Here is a 24070-nt window from a genome sequence, read left to right on the forward strand (position 1 = left end):
ATTAAAAAGCAATGTGCTTTTGACCTTGTAATAAGCTTTCCTTTAAATAATGTGAATGTATTTTTAGTGACATTAATTCCCAATGGAGGCAAACATTCCCTGCCACCTGTGATTTATGACAGAGCAATGGGTTTGGGTTTTTTTTGGTTTTCTGATTTATAGAAGTGGCTAAATAAGACATTAAAGTTTCCTTTATAGAAACTTACTTTTGAAATAGCTTTTCATTCTAATATCACTTATTACCTAGAGAAGTGTAGCACTTTAATATGACTCTCCACAGGCTGTCCCTCGGTTATGAACAAGATATGTTCCTATCTTTAAGCTGAATCTGTAGGTAACAGAAGAGGTACGTATACTTCTTATTTAGCCTTACTTTAGTGCAAGAAGGAAACCCTGGTGGCGTAGTGGTTAGGAGCTACAGGCTGCTAACCAAAAGGTCAGCAGTTCAAATCCACCAGGCACTCCTTGGACACCCTATGGGGCAATTCTACTTTGTCCTATAGGCTCGCCATAGGGCTGCTATGAGTTGGAATCGCCTTGACCGTAACAAGTTTGGTTTGGTTTTTTGGTTAGCGCAAAAAAGGGCTTGAAGCCTTTTCAATCATTTAAAAACTACACGTGCAGCAAGTGAAGGTGACTGCGATGAAGAATCTGCTGCAAGTAAGGGTTGGTTCAATGTTTTCCAAGTGAGGGCAAATTTACATAACATTGAAGGGCAAGTACAAGTTGTCCCTAAGTTCAACATTCCTAACCCAGGAATTGCCTATACTAACAAACTATATTTTGTAATATGTTTCCTATGACAGAAGATAAGATTTGCTTTCCAATAAAGTAACTCCCCACCACTACCACCAACTAAAAATATACAATACTATACTTCAAACCCTTAACCACTACAGTATATTGGCTCTCTAAGAGTAGATAATAACGGAATGGTAGAAAAAGGAATGCTACCTTATTTATGATGCTATATAACCGTGATGAAACCCTGGTGGCGTAGTGGGTAAGTGGTACAGCTGCTAAACAAAAGGTTGGCAGTTCAAATCCGCCAGAGGCACCTTGGAAACTCTATGGGGCAGTTCTACTCTGTCCGTTAGGGTTGCTGTAAGTCGGAATTGACTCGAAGGCAAAGGGTTTGGTTTCGTTGGGACACAACCCTGATACCAAAAACAGCACTGGAAAGGAAAATTATTGGCTATTCTACTATGTGATTAAAGATGTTAAAGCCCTAAACAGAGTAATAATACAGCAAACCAATCCAGTTTGTTATAAATAGTACATTGTGGAAATACAATTTCACTGAAATTTAAAGGAATTTATTTAAATAGTGTAAAATTCAATGAAATAAATTGTGCAGAAAAAGAATGTAGTAAAATTTAACACCCATTCATTGATATAAAAGAAAAAATACATTCCTAGCAAAATGGAACTCAAAATTAACGCCCTTCACTTAATAAAGGTACCTACCAAAAGTATCCCCCACGTGTCTGTCAGTTTGTCGTACTGTGGGAGCTTGTGTGTTGCTGTGATGCTGGAAGCTATGCCACCGGTATTCAGATACCAGCAGGGTCACCCATGGAGGACAGGTTTCAGCTGAGCTTCCAGTCTAAGACAGACCAGGAAGAAGGGTCCGGCAGTCTACTTCTGAAAAGCATTAGCCAGTGAAAACCTCATGAATAGCAGCAGAACACTGTCTGATATACTGCTGGAAGATGAGCCCCCACGTTGGAAGGCACTCAAAAGATGACTGGGGAAGAGCTGCCTCCTCAAAGTAGAGCCGACCTTAATGACGTGGATGGAGTAAAACCTTTCGGGACCTTCATTTGCTGATGTGGCATGACTCAAAATGAGAAGAAACAGCTGCAAACATACATTAATAATCAGAACCTGGAATGTACGAAGTATGAATCTAGGAAAATTGGAAATCGTCAAAAATGAAATGGAACACATAAAGATAGATATCCTAGGCATTAGTGGGCTGAAATGGAGTGGTATTGGCCATTTCGAATCAGACAATCATATGGTCTACTATGCTAGGAATTACAACTCGAAGAGGAATGGTGTTGCATTCATCGTCAAAAAGAACGTTTCAAGATCTATCCTGAAGTACAATTGCTGTCAGTGATAGGATAATACCCATATGCCTACAAGGAACACCAGTTAATACAACTATTACTCAAATTTACGCACCAACCACTAGGGCCAAAGATAAAGAAATAGAAGATTTTTATCAGCTGCTGCAGTCTGAAATGGATTGAACATGCAATCAAGATGCATTGATAATTACTGACGATTGGAATGCAAAAGTTGGAAAAAAAGAAGAAAGATCAGTAGTTGGAAAATATGGCCTTGGTGATAGAAACAATGTCGGAGATCGAATGACAGAATTTTGCAAGACCAATGACTTCTTCACTGCAAATACCTTCTTTCACCAACATAAACGGCGACTATACACATGGACCTCGCCAGATGGAATACACAGAAATAAAACTGGCTACATATGTGGAAAGAGACGATGGAAAAGCTCAATGTCATCAGTCAGAACAAGGCCAGGAGCCGACTGTGGAACAGACCATCAACTGCTCATATGCAAGTTCAAGCTGAAACTGAAGAAAATCAGAGCAAGTCCACGAGAACCAAAATATGACCTTGAGTATATCCCACCTGAATTTAGAGACCAACTCAGGAATAGATTTGATGCATTGAATACTAGTGACTGAAGACCAGACGAGCTGTGGAATGACATCAAGGACATCATCCATGAAGAAAGCAGGAGGTCACTGAAAAGACAGGAAAGAAAGAAAAGACCAAGGTGGATGTCAGAGGAGACTCTGAAACTTGCTCTTGAGCGTCAAGCAGCTAAAGCAAAAAGAACAATTGACGAAGTAAAAGCACTGAACAGAAGATTTCAAAGGGCCTCTCGAGAAGACAAAGTATTATAATGACATGTGCAAAGAGCTGGAAAGGGAAAACCAAAAGGGAAGAACACGCTCGGCGTTTCTCAAGCTGAAAGAACTGAAGAAAAAATTCAAGCCTCGAGTTGCAATAGTGAAGGATTTCATGGGGAAAATATTAAATGATGCAAGAAGCATCAAAAGAAGATGGAAGGGATACACAGAGTCATTATACCAAAAAGAATTAGTCAATGTTCAACCATTTCAAGAGGTGGCATATGATCAGGAACCAATGGTACGTAGGGAAAAAGTCCAAGCTGCTCTGAAAGCACTGGCGAAAAACAAGGTTCCAGGAATTGATGGAATATCATTTGAGATGTTTCAACAAACAGGTGCCATGCAGGAGGTGCTCACTCTTCTATGCCAAGAAATATGGAAGACAGCTTCCTGGCCAACTGACCGGAAGAGATCCATATTTATGCCTATTCCCAAGAAAGGTGATCCAACTGAATGTGGAAATTATAGAACAATATCATTAATATCACACGCAAGCAAAATTCTGCTGAAGATGATTCGAAAATGGCTGCAGCAGTATATCGACAGAGAACTGCCAGAAATTGAGGCCGGTTTCAGAAGAGGACGTGGAACCAGGGATATCACTGCTGATGTCAGATGGATCCTGGCTGAAAGCAGAGAATACCAGAAGGATGTTTACCTGTGTTTTATTGACTATGCAAAGGCATTCGACTGTGTGGATCATAACAAACTATGGATAACACTGCGAAGAATGGGAATTCCAGAACACTTAATTGTGCTCATGAGGAACCTTTACATAGATCAAGAGGCAGTTGTTCAGACAGAATAAGGGGGATACTGATTGGTTTAAAGGCAGGAAAGGTGTGCGTCAGGGCTGTATTCTTTTGCCATACCTATTCAATCTGTATGCTGAGCAAATAATCCGAGAAGCTGGACTATATGAAGAAGAACGGGGCATCAGGTTTGGAGGAAGACTCATTAACAACCTGCGTTATGCAGATGACACAACCTTGCTTGCTGAAAGTGAAGAGGACTTGAAGTACTTACTAATGAAGATCAAAGACCACAGCCTTCAGTACGGATTGCACCTCAACATAAAGAAAACAAAAATCCTCACAACTGGACCAGTGAGCAACATCATGATAAACAGAGAAAAGACTGAAGTTGTCAAGGATTTCATTTTACTTGGATCCACAATCAACAGCCATGGAAACAGCAGTCAAGAAATCAAAAGACACATTGCATTGGGCAAATCTGCAGCAAAGGACCTCTTCAAAGCATTGAAGAGCAAAGATGTCACCCTGAAGACTAAGGTGCACCTGACCCAAGCCATGGTAGTTTCAATCTCATCATATGCATGTGAAAGCTGGACAATGAATAAGGAAGACCGAAGAAGAGCTGATGCCTTTGAATTGTGGTGTTGGCAAAGAATATTGAATATACCATGGACTGCCAAAAGAACGAACAATTCTGTCTTGGAGGAAGTGCAGCCAGAATGCTCCTTAGAGGCAAGGATGGTGAGACTGCGTCTTACATACTTTTGGACATGTTGCCAGGAGGGATCAGTCCCTGGAGAAGGACATCATGCTTGGCAGAGTACAAGGTCAGCAGAAAAGAGGAAGACCCTCAAAAAGGTGGATTGCACAGTGGCTGCAACAACGAGCTCATGCATAACAACGATTTTAAGGACAGCGCAGGACCGGGCAACGTTTCATTCTGTTGTGCATAGGGTCGCTATCAGTCCAAACTGATTTGACGGCACCTAACAACAACAACACAACAACAATCAAAAGTACAGGAAAAAACAAACAAACAAAAAATCACACTTCATGGTGATGAAAATATTAGTAAGTCCCCTGGTAACGCAGTGGTTAAACCACTTGGCTGCTAACCAAAAGGTTAGTAGTTTGAACCCACCAACCACTCCTTGAAAGATGTGGCGGTCTGCTTCCATAAAGATTGCAGCCTTGGAAACCCTACGGGGCAGTTCTACTCTGTTTTATAGGGTAGCTATAAGTCAGAATAGACTCAACAGTAATGGTTTTTTTTTTTTTTTTTTTATTGCCTGCACGTTTATTGAACATTTTAACGGAGGTCTTAGCTAAGAGAAAAAGAAGGCATGAGGATTGAAAAAAAAAAAAAGGAAATAAAAATTCATTATTATTGTCCACACAAAAAATCCAAAATCTACTTAGAAGCATTCAGGAATGTTTCTGAGTACAGGATCAGTATACCAAAATCAACAGCATCTCCTATACATCAACAACAATATTTTATCCATTTATCATAATGTTTCTTATCGCTCCAATTGTGAGGGGTTTTGTTTTCTTTATGAAAACAAAATAGTAGTCTTTGATCTTCATCAGTAAGTGCTTCAAGTCCTCTTCCCTTTCAGTAAGCAAGATTGTGTCATCTGCGTAACAGATGTTGTTAACGAGTCTTCCTCCAATTGTGATGCCACGTTATTCTTCATAGTCTAGCTTCTCAGATTATTTGCTCAGCATACAGATTGAATAAGTATGGTGAAAGGATACAACTTTGACGCACACTTTTCCTGATTTTAAACCACACAGTATTCCCTGGTTCTCTCTGAATGACTATCTCTTGGTCTGTACAGGTTCCTCATGAGCACAATTAAATGTTCTGGAATTCCCACTCTTCACAATATTACGCATAATTCCCCCATCAATGCCCATGGAAACAGCAGTCAAGAAATGAGATGACGTATTGCACTGGGCAAATCTGCTGCAGAAGACCTCTTCAAAGTGTTTAAAAGCAAAGATGTCACTTTGAGGACTAAGGTGTACCTGACCCAAACCATATTATTTTCCATTGCTCATGTGCATGCATAAGTTGGATAATGAATACAGATGATCAAGGAATTGATGACTCTGAATTATGGCGTTGGCAGAGAATACTAAATATACCGTGGTCTGCCAGAAGAACGAACAACTGTCTTGGAAGAAGTTCAGCCAAAATGTCCCTTAGAAGTGAGGATGTCGAGACTGTCTCACGTATTTTGGACATTTTACCAGGAATGGCCAGTCCCTAGAGAAGAACGTCATGATTGGTAAAGTGGAGAGTCAGCGAAAGAGAGGAAGACCTTCAATGAGATGGACTGACACAGTGGCTACAATGATGGGTTCAAGTACAACAACGATTATAAGGGTATCACAAGACTCAGCAGTGTTTTGTTCTGTTGGACAAAGGGTCGCTACAAGTCAGAACTGACTGGATGGCACGTAACAATGACATACAGCAACAAGCAATTTGAAGTAAAATTTTTTAAGGAAAGGTCTCATTTATAAATGCTTCTCCCCCTTCCCCCCCCCAAAAAAGAAAAGAGAAATTAACCTTTTTAAAAAAAAGGACATGGGAGGAGGCGGGGCCAAGATGGCAGACTACGTGGACGCTACCGCGGATCCCTATGGCAACAAAGACTCGGAAAAACAAGTGAATCGATCACATACATAACAATCTACTAACTCTGAACAACAAACACAGACTTAGAGACGGAAAACGAACAAACACGGGCAGGCAGCGACCGTTTTCAGAAATAGGAGCCAGCGTACCAGGCAGGTGACCTTCGGAGCCCGATCTGGGGCAGAGCCCAGGGGGGCAGACGGCACAGACAAGGGGCCCAGCCCTACCCCACCAAACCCACCCCGGGAGGAAATCTAGCTGGTTGGCGCGGGTGGCGTAGCGGCGCAGTCGGTGGGAGAAGCACCCGGGAGGCAGTGACTGATCTTGGAGCAGGGAGAGCAGCATCCCAGCCGGGGAGCCATCCCACCGGGAGTTTGGCGGGAAGCGGGCGTGGCGCGAGCAGGGGGATCAGTTATATTTCCCTAAAGCGACCCCAGGGCGGGGCCCACACGTTTGTGCGGGTGACGCCCACCCTGTTCGCGCGTGCGGTGTGGTGCACCGGAGGGAGAAGTCCCCGGAGGAAGTGACAGGTCTTGGAGCGGGGAGAACAGCGTCCCAGCCGGGGAGCCGTCCCACTGGGATTTTGGCTAAAGCGGGCGGGGTGTGAGCGCGGGGATCAGTTATATTCCCCTGAATTGACCCAGGGAGCGGGCCCACCTGGTCGTGCGGGTGACGCCCACCCAGTTCGCACAAGTGGTGCGGCGCACCTGAGGGAGAAGTCCCCGGGAGGAAGTGACTGGCCTCGGAGTGGGGAAAGCAGCGTCCCAGCCGGGGAGCCGTCCCGCCGGGATTTTGGCAGACGGGGGCGGAGCGTGAACGCGGGGATCAGCTCTATATTCTGTGGTGCTACACTCCTAGCTCTCTGATCCCTCCCCCACCCTCCCCAGGCGGCTCCATTAACATCCGAATACCCTGAGCCAGAGGAAGAATTCAGATAGGGATCTGACTGCATTTTTTTTTTAGCTGATTACCCGGAAAATCTAGTTTCCCAGTGATGGCTCGGAGATAGCAGTCCATATCAAACCACATAAAGAAACAGACCATGACAGCTTCTCCAACCCCCCAAACAAAAGAATCAAAATCTTTCCCAAATGAAGATACAATCCTGGAATTATCAGATACAGAATATAAAAAACTAATTTACAGAATGCTTAAAGATATCACAAATGAAATTAGGATAACTGCAGAAAAAGCCAAGGAACACACTGATAAAACTGTTGAAGAACTCAAAAAGATTATTCAAGAACATAGTGGAAAAATTAATAAGTTGCAAGAATCCATAGAGAGACAGCATGTAGAAATCCAAAAGATTAACAATAAAATTACCAAATGAGACAACGCAATAGAAAGTCAGAGGAGCAGACTCGAGCAATTAGAATGTAGACTGGGACATCTGGAGGACCAGGGAATCAACACCAACATAGCTGAAAAAAAATCAGATAAAAGAATTAAAAAAAATGAAGAAACCCTAAGAATCATGTGGGACTCTATCAAAAAGGATAACTTGCGAGTGATTGGAGTCCCAGAACAGGGAGGGGGGACAGAAAACACAGAGAAAATAGTTGAAGAACTCCTGACACAAAACTTCCCTGACATCATGAAAGACGAAAGGATATCTATCCAAGACGCTCATCGAACCCCATTTAAGATTGATCCAAAAAGAAAAACACCAAGACATATTATCATCAAACTTGCCAAAACCAAAGACAAACAGAAAATTTTAAAAGCAGCCAGGGAGAAAAGAAAGGTTTCCTTCAAGGGAGGATCAATAAGAATAAGTTCAGACTACTAGCAGAAACCATGCAGGCAAGAAGGGAATGGGACGACGTATACAGAGCACTGAACGAGAAAAACTGCCAACCAAGGATCATATATCCAGCAAAACTCTCTGTGAAATATGAAGGAGAAATTAAGATATTTACAGATAAACACAAGTTTAGAGAATTTGCAAAAACTAAACCAAGACTGCAAGAAATGCTAAAGGAGATTGTTTGGCCTGATGACCAATAATATCAGGTACCAGCACAGTACAAGGTCACAAAACAGACCGTCCTGATATCAACGCAACTCAAATAGGGAAAGCACAAAAACAAACAAATTAAGATTAATTCTAAAAAATAAATAAATAAATAAATAAATAAATAAAATAATTCACATAACAGGAAATCATGGAAATCAATAGATAAACGATCACAATAATCAAAAAGAGGGACTAAATATAGGAGGCATTGAACTGCCAGATGGAGAGGGATACAAGGCGATATACAACGATACAAGTTAGGTTTTTACTTAGACAAATAGGGGTAAATAATAAGATAACCACAAAAAGGAATATCAATTTCATAACTCAAGAAAAAAGCCAAGAAAAACGTAACAACTCAACAAACATAAAGTTAACCATTATGAAAATGAGGATCTCACAAGCTGCTAAGAAAAACGTCTCAGCACAAAAAAGCATGTGGAAAAATGAAATGGCCAACAACACACATGAAAAGGCATCAAAATGACAGCACTAATAACTTATTTATCTATAATTACGCTGAATGTAAATGGACTAAATGCACCAATAAAGAGACAGAGAGTCACGGACTGGATAAAGAAACACGATCCATCTATATGCTGCCTACAAGAGACACATCTTAGACTTAGAGACACAAACTAAAACTCAAAGGATGGAAAAAAATATATCAAGCAAATAATAAGCAAAAAAGAAGAGGAGTAGCAATATTAATTTCTGACAAAATAGACTTTAGACTTAAATCCGCCACAAAGGATAAAGAAGGACACTATATAATGATAAAAGGGACAACTGATCAGGAAGACATAACCATATTAAATATTTATGCACCCAATGACAGGGCTGCAAGATACATAAATCAAATTTTAACAGAATTGAAAAGTGAGATAGACACCTCCACATTTATAGTAGGACACTTCAACACACCACTTTCGGAGAAGGACAGGACATCCAGTAAGAAGCTCAATAGAGACACGGAAGACCTACTTACAACAATCAACCAACTTGACCTCATTGACCTATACAGAACTCTCCACCCAACTGCTGCAAAATATACTTTTTTTTCTAGTGCACATGGAACATTCTCTGGAATAGACCACATATTAGGTCATAAAACAAATCTTTGCAGAATCCAAAACATCAAAATATTACAAAGCATCTTCTCAGACCACAAGGCAATGAAGCTAGAAATCAATAACAGAAAAACTAGGGAAAAGAAATCAAAAACTTGGAAAATGAACAATACCCTCCTGAAAAAAGACTGGGTTAGAGAAGACATCAAGGAGGGAATAAGGAAATTCTTAGAAAGCAACGAGAATGAAAATACTTCCTATCAAAACCTCTGGGACACAGCAAAAGCAGTGCTCAGAGGCCAATTTATATCGATAAATGCACACATACAAAAAGAAGAAAGAGCCAAAAGCAGAGAACTGTCCCGACAACTTGAACAAATAGAAAGTGAGCAACAAAAGAATCCATCAGGCACCAGAAGAAAACAAATAATAAAAATTAGAGCTGAACTAAATGAATTAGAGAACAGAAAAACAATGGAAAGAATTACCAAAGCCAAAAGCTGGTTCTTTGAAAAAATTAACAAAATTGATAAACCATTGGCTAGACTGACTAAAGAAAAACAGGAAAGGAAACAAATAACCCGAATAAGAAACGAGAAGGACCACATCACAACAGAACCAAATGAAATTAAAAGAATCATTTCAGATTACTACGTAAAATTGTACTCTAACAAATTTGAAAACCTAGAAGAAATGGATAAATTCTTGGAACAATACTACCTACCTAAACTAACAAATTCAGAAGTAGAACAACTAAATAGACCCATAACAAAAAAAGAGATTGAAACGGTAATCAAAAAACTTCCAACAAAAAAAAGTCCTGGCCCAGACGGCTTCACTGAAGAGTTCTACCAAACCTTCAGAGAAGACTTAACACCATTACTACTGAAGGTATTTCAAAGCATAGAAAAAGACGGAATACTACCCAACTCATTCTATAGAAGCTACCACCTCCCTGATACCAAAACCAGGTAAAGACATTACAAAAAAAGAAAATTTTAGACCTATATCCCTCATGAACATAGATGCAAAAATCCTCAACAAAATTCTAGCCAATAGAATCCAACAACACATCAAAAAAATAATTCACCCTGATCAAGTGGGATTTATACCAGGTATGCAAGGCTGGTTTAATATCAGAAAAACCATTAATGTAATCCATCACATAAATAAAACAAAAGATAAAAACCACATGATCTTATCAATAGATGCAGAAAAGGCATTTGACAAAGTTCAACACCCATTTATGATAATTACTCTTACCAAAATAGGAATTGAAGGAAAATTCCTCAACATAATAAAGGGCATCTATGCAAAGCCAACAGCCAATATCACTCTAAATGGAGAGAACCTGAAAGCATTTCCCTTGAGAACGGGAACCAGACAAGGATGCCCTTTATCACCGCTCTTATTCAACATCGTGCTGGAAGTCCTAGCCAGGGCAATTAGGCTAGACAAAGAAATAAAGGGTATCCAGATTGGCAAGGAGGAAGTAAAGCTATCACTATTTGCAGATGACATGATCGTATACATGGAAAACCCTAAGGAATCCTCCAGAAAACTACTGAAACTAATAGAAGAGTTTGGAAGAGTCTCAGGTTATAAAATAAACATACAAAAATCACTTGGATTCCTCTACATCAACAAAAAGAACACCGAAGAGGAAATAACCAAATCAATACCATTCACAGGACCCCCCAAGAAGATAAAATGCTTAGGAATAAATCTTACCAAGGATGTAAAAGACCTATACAAAGAAAACTATAAAACTCTGCTACAAGAAATTCAAAAGGACATACTTAAGTGGAAAAACATACCCTGCTCATGGATAGGAAGACTTAACATAGTAAAAATGTCTATTCTACCAAAAGCCATCTATACATATAACGCACTTCCGATCCAAATACCAATGTCGTATTTTAAGGGGATAGAGAAACAAATCACTAATTTCATATGGAAGGGAAAGAACCCCCGGATAAGCAAAGCATTACTGAAAAAGAAGAAGAAAGTGGGAGGCCTCACTCTTCCTGATTTCAGAACCTATTATACAGCCACAGTAGTCAAAACAGCCTGGTACTGGTACAACAACAGACACATAGACCAATGGAACAGAATTGAGAACCCAGATATAAATCCATCCACGTATGAGCAGCTGATATTTGACAAAGGACCAGTGTCAGTCAATTGGGGAAATGATAGTCTTCTTAACAAACGGTGCCTGCATAACTGGATATCCATTTGCAAAAGAATGAAACAGGACCCATACCTCACACCATGCACAAAAACTAACTCCAAGTGGATCAAAGACCTAAACATAAAGACTAAAACGATAAAGATCATGGAAGAAAAAATAGGGACAACCCTAGGAGCCCTAATACAGGGCATAAACAGAATACAAAACATTACCAAAAATGATGAAGAGAAACCAGATAACTGGGAGCTCCTAAAAATCAAACACCTATGCTCATCTAAAGACTTCACCAAAAGAGTAAAAAGACCACCTGCAGACTGGGAAAGAATATTCAGCTCTGACATCTCAGACCAGCGCCTGGTCTCTAAAATCTACATGATTCTGTCAAAACTCAACCACAAAAAGACAAACAACCCAATCAAGAAGTGGGCAAAGGATATGAACACACATTTCACTAAAGAAGATATTCAGGCAGCCAACAGATACATGAGAAAATGCTCCCGATCATTAGCCATTAGAGAAATGCAAATTAAAACTACGATGAGATTCCATCTCACACCAACTAAAAAAAAAAAAAAAAAAAACACCAACTAGACTGGCATTAATCCAAAAAACACAAAATAATAAATGTTGGAGAGGCTGCGGAGAGATTGGAACTCTCATACACTGCTGGTGGGATTGTAAAATGGTACAACCACTTTGGAAATCCATCTGGCGTTATCTTAAACAGTTAGAAACAGAACTACCATACAACCCAGAAATCCCACTCCTCGGAATATACCCTAGAGATACAAGAGCCTTCACACAAACAGATATATGCACACCCATGTTTATTGCAGCTCTGTTTACAATAGCAAAAAGCTGGAAGCAACCAAGATGTCCGTCAATGGATGAATGGGTAAATAAATCGTGGTATATTCACACAATGGAATACTACGCATCAATAAAGAACAGTGACGAATCTCTGAAACATTTCATAACATGGAGGAATCTGGAAGGCATTATGCTGAGCAAAATGAGTCAGAGGCAAAAGGACAAATATTGTATAAGACCACTATTATAAGATCTTGAGAAATAGAAAAAACGGAGAAGAACACATACTTTTGTGGTTACAAAAGGGGGGAGGGAGGGAGGGAAGGAGAGGGCTTTTTACTGATCAATCAGTAGATAAGAACTGCTTTGGGTGAAGGGAAAGACAACACTCAATACAAGGAAGGTCAGCCTGATTGGACTGGACTAAAAGCAAAGAGGTTTCCGGGATAAAATGAAAGCTTCAAAGGTCAGCGGAGCAGGGGCTGGGGTCTGGGGAACTTGGTTTGAGGGGACTTCTAAGTCAATGGGCAATATAATTCTATTATGAAAACATTCTGCATCCCACTTTGAATTGTGGCGCCTGGGATCCTAAATGCCAACAAGCGGCCACCTAAGATACATCAATTGGTCTCAACCCACCTGGAGCAAAGGCAAAGGAAGAACACCAAGGTCACACGACAACTAAGAACTCAAGAGACAGAAAGGGCCACATGAACCAGAGACCTACATTATCCTGAGACCAGAAGAACTAGTTGGTACCCGGCCACAATCGATGTCTGCCCTGTCAGGGAGCACAACAGACAACTCCTGAGGGAGCAGGAGACCAATGGGATACAGAGCCCAAATTCTCATAAAAACACCATACCTAATGGTATGACTGAGACTAGAGGAATCCCAGAGACAATGCTCCCCAGAACTTCTGATGCCACAGGACAGGAACCATCCCCGAAGACAACTCATCAGGCATGAAAAGGACTGGTCAGTGGGGGGAAGAGAGATGCTGATGAAGAGTGAGCTAATTATATCAGGTGGACACTGGAAAGTGTGTAGGCAACTCTTGACTGGAGGGGGGACGGGAAGATAGAGAGAGAGGGAAGACGGTAAAATTGGCACAAAACGAGAGACTGAAAGGGTTGACTCAATAGGGGGAGAGCAAGTGGGAGAAGGGAGTAAGATGTATGTAAACCTACATGTGACAGACTGATTGGAATGGTAAATGTTCACTTGAAGCTTAATAAAAATTAATTAAAAAAAAAAAAAAAGGACATGGAAAGCCTGTACTGAGAAAATTACACAGTTTTATTTAAAGATATAAAAGAAGATCTCAGTAAGTGGAATTCATGAATACCAGTTCTTTCCAAATAAATTAATAAATTCAAAGAAATGCCAATAAACATCCTGATGGAACTTTTTATGGAAAATCATAAGCTGATCCTAAAGCTCATAAAAGTACTGGGCCAAGAGTAGCAATTCTGAATAAAGGAAGGTTTAGCCCATCACACAGCAAGACTTACTATAAAGTTAGAAGAACTAAAACGGAGCATGACAATGGAACAAAATAAGAGAGCCTGGAAACACTTGTGTGTGCATGGGCAGAAGGGACATGGCAAATCAGCAAGGACAGGGCAGGAATTAGGCTAGACAACTGTTGATCCATGCATCAAGATATATATTTAGATTCCTACTCCATCCTATGTACAAAAATAGTTTCCGAGTGGATTACAGAACTAAGCGACTAAAGCAAAACTTAAAATCTTTTACAAGGGCATGTAGAACAATCTATCACCTCCTGAAAAAGACATAAAAATTACAAATCAGATTGATGTTTGTCATTAAAAATGTTTTATAAAGCTCGTATCATTAAAAAGAATAAAAAAAAAAAACTACCTTATTACAATAAAAAAGACAAGCCAAAGCCCAGCAGAAGATACTTTCAACCCTCTAATAACCAGAAAATATAAAGAATTCTTCAAAATCAGTAAGAAAAAAAAAATCTCGGAGGGATTTGACAGGAACAAGCAATTCAAAGGGAAGAAATCTGAACACCTAATGCCAACGGATGTAATGGTATTCAACCTCATTGGTAATCAACGAAATAAAATTTCCAACAACAGTGAGGTACTATTTCACACCCAATTAGAGTTGCAAACCAAATAAATCAGCTCACTCCAAGTTTTGGTGAGGATGCAAGCAAACAGACACTCTTTTAAAAAATAAGTGTGTAAACTGACAACCATTTGGAGAGCAAGTTGGCAATGCCTAGAGTAAAGCTGAAGAAGTGCCTTTCCAAAGACCCAGAAATCCATTTCTAGGTGTCCCCTCAGAAAACCTCTCAAATTTACACACAAGGAGATAGAGATAAGGATGTTCATCATAGTATTGTTTCTAAGAACAAAAAGACATAAAGATCATTTTATACTTTTGGTAGAAGAAACGGCAAATAAACTGTAGTTAATCAATACAACTGCTGTTAGTTACCATCAAGTCAATTCTGATTCATGTGTACAGAATCCCATGCGTACAGTGTAGAATTTCATTTTTGTTGTTGTTGAAAATATACACAGCAGAACATAACCAATTCATCAATTATGAATTTCTGCATGTACAACTCGGTGACATTGATTACATTCTTCAAGTTGTGCAACCATCCTCACCCACCTTTTCCAGATTGCTCCTTCCCCATTAACACTCATAGGGTTTTCAAGGCTGTGACCTTTCAGAAGCAGATCACCCGGTCTGTCTTCCAAGGTGCCTGTGGGTGAGTTTGAACTGCCAACGTTTTGGTTTGCAGTTGAGTGTTTAACAGTTTGCACCAAATAAATAGACAAACTGTAGCTGACTCATATTAAACAGTTAAAATGAATGAAATTAATTTATATATAAACATGAAAAATTTTAGAAACATACTCTTAAATGAAAAGAGTGACAAAAGGATACCTACAGTTCTAAACCATTTATGTAAAATTTCAAACACACAATACTATTCATTGCTTATGGATACATATATATTAAAGTACAATATGCTTTGGAATGATACATGGCAACTTTAGTTGTATCTGTAATGGTTTATTTTCAGTAATTTTAAGTACATCTAATAAGAAAGTTTAAATAAATTGGCACTACATTCCCCCTAAAAAATACGTACCCACTGCTGTCAAGTTAATTTTGACTCATAGTGATCCTATATGACAGAGTAGAACTGTCCCCGTAGGGTTTCCTAGGCTGTAATCTTTATGGGAGTAGACTGCCATATCCTTCTCCTGTGGAGCACCTGGTGGGTTAGAGCCGCTGACCTTTCGGTTAGAAACTGAGTGATTAACCACTGCACCACCAAGGCTCCTTTAAAAAATATTCAATAAATGCTGAAAAAGTAACAGCAAAACATGTATCAGCTGTTCTCCTATTCACACAGAGCATATAATTAAATGTAGACAATATTATTCTGTGTATTCTTTTATAATCTTTTATTTTGCCCTTAACATGCACAGGCATATTTCCTTATCATTATTTCAAAGTAATGAAAGTTACACATATCCATGGTAACAATTTTAAAACACCTTAGAAGGATATAATAATGAAGAGCTTTCATCCTACCCTAGATCTTAATCCTACTGCTGAGTGCTTCTTGCCTACCAGGTTTAGAAATTTGTTTTTCTAACTAAGGAGAAAAATAGAGTGGTGCCACTGGATGGAGACAGAGCTCTCCAATTCTAATCTTAGCATGGATTACTTTTCAAACAATAAATTTTATTACAGCATTTCTAAAACATCAAAATAAAATTCACATAAATTCTTGTACTTTTTTATATTTCAAATTTCTCTGTATAACACAATGACTTAAAACTTCAGGTAATTACTTTTCACACTTAAAATAGGTACTTTCTTCTAATGGACTTACAGTCATCTTGCCCCCAAAATGTGCTTTTTTAAAAGAGCAAAAAAAAAAACTAGTTAATTTAGGGAATGCATCTTTATGCACAATTTTAATACTGGGTCATTATGGATTCTAAAAAGGAACTGCCCTTTTAAAAAGCTATGGTTTTCAAACAAAACCCAGAAACCAAACCCAGTGCCACTGAGTCGATTCCAACTTATAGCGACCCTATAGGGCAGAGTGGAACTGCCCCATAGAGTTTCCAAGGACCGCCTGGCAGATTTGAACTGGTGACCCTTTGGTTAACAGCCATAGCACTTAACCACTACACCACGAGGGTTTCCAGTTTTCAAACAAAGGCGTGAATTTATGAATCAGTGTTTCATTTGGCAAGCTTTAGGGTACAGAATTCAAATAAGCACCCTCTCCAAAATACAACAACAAAAAACTTTTGCTGTAGAGTCAATTCTGACTCATAGAGACCCTATAGGACAGAGTAGAACTGCTCCCCCGTAGGGTTTCCAAAGAGTGGCTGGTGGATTTGAACTGTCAACCTTTTGGTTAATAGCTGTAGCTCTTCACTGCACCATCAGGGCTCTCAAATAAGCACAAGTTGACAATATTCAAACTGCAGAATAAGTCATGAGCTAGCTATAACTCTGCAACCATCGCTGCCTTTCAGCATGGGACAAGTGAAACAAGTGTGGTCACATACGTCTAGTGCTTGCTGCACTGACAATCTGTCCACTCCCCCTTCTCCTGTCAGAGTTTACTGCCTCCTCCATCTGCCTGCATTATCTTTCTGCCATTAAACCAGAGATTTAAACCACAGACCTGAACACAAGCATATATTCAGTAACTGGAAATTAATTTGCAAGTTAAAGATTTCACTTTATAAAATTATTTTTTAAAATTAGAACTTTTTCTAAAACATAATTTCATGAAAGCTGTAACGACTGCATAGAAAAAAAATCAAACTAGAAAGAGTTTGATTTATCTCAAAAACAAAAATTTCCAGGTAAGTTTTCAAACAATTAATGACTAATCTCCATTTTGGGGAATCTTGTTCTATCTATATGATCTCAAAAGGTCACAAAGAAAGGGAAAATTAGTCAGACAGTAAGGATGATGAGGTTTTTCAATGATTTTTATACAAGATAGATACCATTTGAAATTCAACACCTCTTTAACTCTGCAAAGAAATCAAAGCGAAAATGAATTTCCTACTAAAATTTATTCTGAACAATGCAAAAACTTTCAAAACACAGAGCACAACAAAGCAGTATAATGACAAATGTACATTAAAAAATCATGTTTGGAAGGAGCAACAAAAAACAAAAGTTTTTCTAAACATAAACACAGCTTAAATTTGTTTAAAGGCAAATGATGCCATCCTTCATCAGTGAACTTGAGCACTGTGAAAACGGCACAGGACAGGGCAGCATTTTATTCTACCACACATGGGATCATCGTGGGGCTGACTCGACGGCAACTAACAACAAATGTACTATACGTATGTATATGTACGCAGACACACATACTATATACACAAACACACAAATTATATGTACACACATACATACATTCGGAAATGCTGGTGGCGTAGTGGTTAAGTGCTACAGTTGCTAACCAAGAGGTCGGCAGTTCAAATCTGCCAGGCGCTCCTTAGAAACTCTATGGGGCAGTTCTACTCCGTCCTGTAGGGTCGCTATGAGTTGGAATCGACTCGACGGCAGTGTGTTTGGTTTTTTTTTGTTACATACATGCATGTATATACACATATATAGTACATTTGATGTGATTCCTACTCATGGTGACCCCATGTGTGCAGAGTAGAATTGCTCCATAGTGTTCTCAAAGCTGTCTTCCGAGGTGCCTCTGGGTGGGTTTGAACCGCCAACCTTTCAGCTACCAGTTGAGCCCTTAACCAAATGCATCGCCCAGACTAACCATGTATCTATATCTATATATAAAACAACATATAATATTCTCAAACAAAACACTTAAAATATAATAACAAAAAGAAAAAAAAAAGAATGAACAAAATTTTTATCATAGATTTCAAAGTAAATGGTTCATAAATGGACATGATCACATACCCAAACCCACTGCCATCAAGTAGATTCCGACTCATAGCAATGCTACAGGAAAGAATAGAACTACCCCATAGAGTTTCCAAGGAGCGCCTGGTGGATTCGAACTGCTGACCTTTGGTTAGCAGCCATAGCACTTAACCACTCTGCCACCAGGGTTTCCAAAAGGACATGATAGTTACTTTAAAACTTGTACCAACTCTCTCTGTTGAACTCACAACTTACCAGGAAACTGTGACACTATCGGGGGTGTATCTTCATCTAAGTCATCAACGCCTCCGGCTATTGGATAAGGTGGAATGGAGACTCTGGGCATCACCACCCAGCTGTGGTCAGAATAAAGGGAAGAAGTCAGGCTGGGGAGCCCTGAGTTATGGGCTATCTGAAAGCCACAGATCTTCTCAATCTGTTGCCAGCGAAAAAGCCGTTCTCGTAAACAAGTTGTCAATTCAGAGAGCGCTTTCCTGGAAAAGCCAATAAAGGAGTTACTTGTTGCATCAAGAGCTGTTTAACATGGCACTGAAATAAAGTAACTACATAAACACACCATGGTAATTTTCTAATTTCAAAAAGAAACTACCCAGTCTTAGAATTAAAATATGTGATTTTACATGATTAAAAATGAAAAATTGATATACAAATAGCCTATAAATCACTCGTTTCAACACAACAACAAATAAAGAGGTAGCTAAAATAACATTCTTACTTTGCTTCCAGAATTTTGTGGTCCACCTCATCTAGAGAGGAGCTGTGTGCAACATGCAGGGTCCCAAACACGGTACTTCTCTTCTTCTTAATTTTCTCTGCCTAGAAACCCAAGAGGAGAAAAATAAATCCAAAGGGTAGGTTTGGAAAAAACACATACATACATACTAACAAAATTTCTTTTGTTTTGAATGCATTAATGAATAGAAAACCAGTGGAGAATTATTAGCCAAGAAATAGCTCTGTTTTTCAAAGAAGGAAACGTAAGGGAGAGGGGAAGCATGCTTTCCTAGCCCAATCAATGTAATTCAAAACTTTGTTCTCGAGAATTTTTCTTTTTTTGGTCGTATGGCTGAGAAAGACCTGAATACTACTAAAACTAACAGAATAACATGAACTATATCCTACTGCAATGGAGGTGTTAGTGAACAGAGTTTTTTTTTTTTTTTTCCTAGAAGTCAGATTAAGACTTACTCTTATTTCACACAATTTAATTAAGTGTCAGACATGAATTTCTAGTAACTACTAACCTGAATCACATATGAAGCGGCAACCTAGAGGAGAAAAGCTCCGTATAAAACATTTAAAATAATGATTATAGTGACGATTTGTTAAATGACACAAATGTCATTTTGAAAATACACATTTCTCTAAATAAAGGAATTTCACTTTATAGCCTATGACTACAATACTAATTTAAGAAAAAAAATGTGCAATCATAAAAATCTTAACACAGATCTTTGTATCCCAGTTGGTTCATCTCTCTAGAATGCAGGCTCGGAAACAAGTTTAGTAACTTTTGAAATATAATAGATTACCAAGTACCTCATCCTTAGCAATAGCTAACTGCATCTCCGCATTCTGTCTTTTAATATTGTAGTACTGTACTTCCACTTCATGTGTTAGCTGCAGCCACTTCTGAAGTGCATCTGGGACAGACCAACTACTTCTGAGCTCAAATTCTTTCTCAGCTTTTTTCAGAGCCATGCGAACCTAGAAGTTAAAAAAAAAAAAAAAAAAGATATAATTTTTTAATACTAAAATTAAGAGAAAGGGCAATTTTAACTATACTTTCTGTAAATATCTTTTAAATCATAAAGTTAAAATACAATATATTTCTCATACTAAATCCAGATCTGAAAGTTTTAAGTGCTTCTTAAATTCATTAAGCAAAGTTGTGAAGCCAAAGAGCGTAAAAGGGACTTATATATACTTTTAAGTTGAAATATTTAGTTTTTGTATTTTATAATAGCCAGGCTCACTGAGAGGCTAAAATCTAGGGCACATACAATCTAAAACTGATCACACTTTCCCATAATGAATGTATTTGATTATTGAGTAGGATATGAAGAAATGCCAGAAATACTACCTCTTCTGATGTTTCCCAGAGAACTTGCCATAACTCCCCAACTATACTGATTTTTTAAAGTGATTACACCTTTTTGGTAGTTTTCCATGAAATCTTCTTTGTGGCCACTTATTTTTCACTGTTACAAGGTTATTTGCTCTTATGGTCTGTTTTACCACTTCTATTTAATTCACCACATCCAACTTACCAGAAGGAGCCCCAGTGGCGTAGAGATTAAGAGCTGGGCTGCTAACCAAAAGGTCAGCAGTTCAAATCCACTAGCTGCTCCTTGGAAACCCTATGGGGCAGTTCTACTTTGTCCTATAGGGTCACTATGAGTTGGAACCTACTCAATGGCACCTAACAGCAACAAAAATATACTAGAAACTAGGTGAGTAAGCATTTGCAGACCACATATAAATTCTGAAAAAATAGATCCTGAGTAGGTGTCTACTTGATTTTTCTGTGACAGACTATGCATAACCTTCAGTGTAAGGATGTCATAGTATTTCTTCCAGCTGCCCTTTAGGGGAGCCAGACAATAAACAAGATTGAAAAAATAAAATGGCAGTGTGCTAGATAGTAGTAAGTGCTAAGAAAAAAAAAAAATCTTAGGAAAAGCCTCGCTAAGAAAATGACACAGAAGGAAAGGGACAATCCATTCTAGGAATGATTCAGCTAAAACCTAGCAAGAGCTCAAACTAAAGATGGGTAAAGGCACATGATGGAATTTGTGGAATTGTATACACACACTCAACAATTTCAGACAAAGGGATGAGTGACCCATGGGAGCATCTTGCTTCTAGAGGACCATAATTTCAAATCAATTGTCCTGAAAGGTAAGTAAGGTAATTGAAGTACCATTTCTAAACTGAAGTGCAGAGGAATGCTTGCTCTGAACAAACTTAATTTATTTAAATAAACCTTATTATGTGCCAGAATAAACTAAGAAGAGTACTATACACAATCTTCTGATAAAGAAATAGAACAGCTGTCAAATACTGTGAAAAAGGAATTGTTATGGTTTGAACTGTGTCCCCCCAAAATGTGTGTCAACTTGGCTAGGCTATGATTCCCAGTATTGTGTGGTTGTCCACCATTGGATGTGATTATCCTATGTGTGGTAAATCCTAACCTCTGTGATGCAGGATTAGGCTGTATCTTGAGTCAATCTCTTTTGAGATATAAAAGGGAAAATCAAACTGAGAGAAGATAGATCTCATACCACCAAGAAAGAAGAGTCAACAGCTTGCTCATCCTTTGAACCCAGGGTCCCTAAGCTGAGAAGCTCCTCGACCAAAGGAAGACTGATGACAAGGACCTTCCCCCAGAGCCGACAGAGAAAGAAAGCCCACCCCTGGAGCTGGCACCTTGAATTTAGACTTCTAGCCTCCTAAACTGTGAGGGAATAAATTTCTGTTTGTTAAAGCCATCCACTTATGGTATTTCTGTTATAGCAGTACTAGATAACTAAGACAGGAATTATGTAAAAAATATTTTTAAAACTCCACAATTTTAAAAAACACATCCAAAATACAACACTATGTATACAGTTCAAAAGAGAGATATTAAAAGTAAGGGTAAGACAGAACTCACTCACTGAAAACGAATCCTAAGTAACATTTGTCTGACACAATTCATTGTGCACTGTGCTTAGGACAACACTGTCTAATAAGACTGCCAGGTAAGCTAAGTGGCATCCCTGCTAATCTCTCAGGAAGAGAGAATCTGAGCTTGGGTCCTGCGACATGCAGTTCTGTATACCACCACCAAGTGTAAGAGAGCAGGCCCTTTTGAGCACAAGATTTTAAAGCTAAAATTTCTGTACAATTTTCATTTCCAAGGAAGTATTCAGAAAGCCTGAATGGATTTCACTCAATTTTTTCTCTTTTAAATAGGAAAATTTTCCTTAATGTTATCACCATAAATTTATTTCCCCTAAAAAAAAGCTCAAAAGAAATCCATTTAAATAGAATCTATACATTTCACAGACAGATAAATTGAAGCATAACAATGTTTAGATTGATTGTCAAATAATGTCTCAAAATTTTGGAAATCTGACCTTTCAATAATGACAATTATTTTAAATGTTTTCTCTATAATTCACAAGTTTACTATACGACCTAAATTCCAACCCTTAGTTTGAATTACATTGTTATTTATAAGGGAATGGACACATTGGAAAAAACTTGAGCAATTAATAGCTTTTGCAATGCTGAATGTCTAAAATATGATTGTGCTAATTATTGACCTAATTTGTGAGTCTTTGTAATAAAACAACAATAAATAAAAACATGATGCCACAGAAAGAAACACTAGAAATATCTGAAAACCTGGCTTCTAAACCCGACTTCATTACTTATTATTCTGTGACCTTCAGCAAGTCCCTTAAATTCTGAGGCTCAATGTCCCATGTATTGCTTGTCCTAGCTACAGGATTCTGAAGACTTTGTTTTAAAAACAAAATTAATTATGTGAAAACTACTTAAACTATACAAAATGTAAAGTGCTGCCATCATTCACCCAGTAGTCTATGCTTTAGGGAAATGACACTATTTATACAAAACATGTACCAGATTTTCCTTTCTAATTTTGAGAAGTTGATTATCCCCCAGATAAAAAATAGTAGGACTTTGAATTACGTAATTGTAGGTTTTGCAATGTTATATATAAGGTAATCTCCCAGTTAGACTTACTTCTACAAACAAAACTTTTAATGGCAGTATGGGAAAAGCATGGACTTTGGAATAAGACACACAGAATCTTACTTTTGCCACGTAATAGCTGTGTGACCTAAGACAAGTTATTTAAGTTCTCTACACATCTCATCTGTAAATGAGGATAATTTCTGTACACCAAAAAAAAAAAAAATTTTTTTTTTTTTTTTTTACACCAAGAGGATAAAAATTTATGAGCAAACCATTTGCAAGGTTCATAGCATTCGTTTCTGGCACACAGTAGGCACTCAGAAAACCATGTTTCTTACTATAGTCATGTTGGAGAGAGTTCTTTCTAAAATACATTACCCATTTCCCTCCTTTAAACCATGTCTAACTGACTCAGGCCCTCATTAGGATTAAGTTTATACCAAAAAAAAAAAAATTTTTTTTTTTTTTATGACATGGTATCATGGTAATCTTAGGGTCTACTGAGGTGTGTGAGGCCTCTATGCCAAACACCTCAGAGTAGAATGTATGTGATTCTTGAGTGCTTTTCATGTTGTGTCCTCTCCCTCACTGCGAGGCAGTCATATGTAAAATACTGCTATGGGTATATCGCCATAGAAGAATTTCTCCACTACTGCTTTCTGATTTGCTTTTTCTTATCTGCAAACTTTAGAAAAACAACTAAGCAGCTTTTTAGTACTGAGAACAAACCCAAAGCTAGAAGGCTTGGTGGGAACAGGCAGGGAGTTCTCCCAGGAGTATAGGACATAAGACTTAATTCTTAGACACAGTTTTATTTTGGCTGGTCCTTTTTCTTTTAACTCCCTGGTTCCTGACTACATTCTGTACAGATAAAGTTTGTCAGGTAAATGAGGCATGACCGCAAAATATGTCTAAGAGTCAATTTAAAAGAAGAAACTCCTTACAGGGAAAAAGG

General features: G+C 38.5%; 1 protein-coding gene across 3 annotated transcripts in view; it reads right to left on the reverse strand.

Moving 5' to 3' along the window:
- STIM2 (stromal interaction molecule 2) overlaps positions 1-24070 on the reverse strand; it is a 202144-nt gene that overhangs the window by 15813 nt on the left and 162261 nt on the right. For 2 of the 3 annotated variants that reach the window (XM_064285979.1, XM_064285981.1), the window contains exons 8-11: positions 19945-20112; positions 19650-19673; positions 19121-19221; positions 18640-18878 (exon numbers count right to left, since the gene is read on the reverse strand). In XM_064285979.1, the coding sequence (XP_064142049.1) occupies positions 18640-18878; positions 19121-19221; positions 19650-19673; positions 19945-20112 (532 nt within the window). The remainder of the gene's footprint in view (positions 1-18639; positions 18879-19120; positions 19222-19649; positions 19674-19944; positions 20113-24070) is intronic. The other variant, XM_064285980.1, reaches the window with a different exon arrangement.

Source organism: Loxodonta africana, chromosome 5 (genome assembly GCF_030014295.1).
Source record: "Loxodonta africana isolate mLoxAfr1 chromosome 5, mLoxAfr1.hap2, whole genome shotgun sequence".
In the NCBI taxonomy this organism is placed as follows: Eukaryota; Metazoa; Chordata; class Mammalia; order Proboscidea; family Elephantidae; genus Loxodonta; species Loxodonta africana.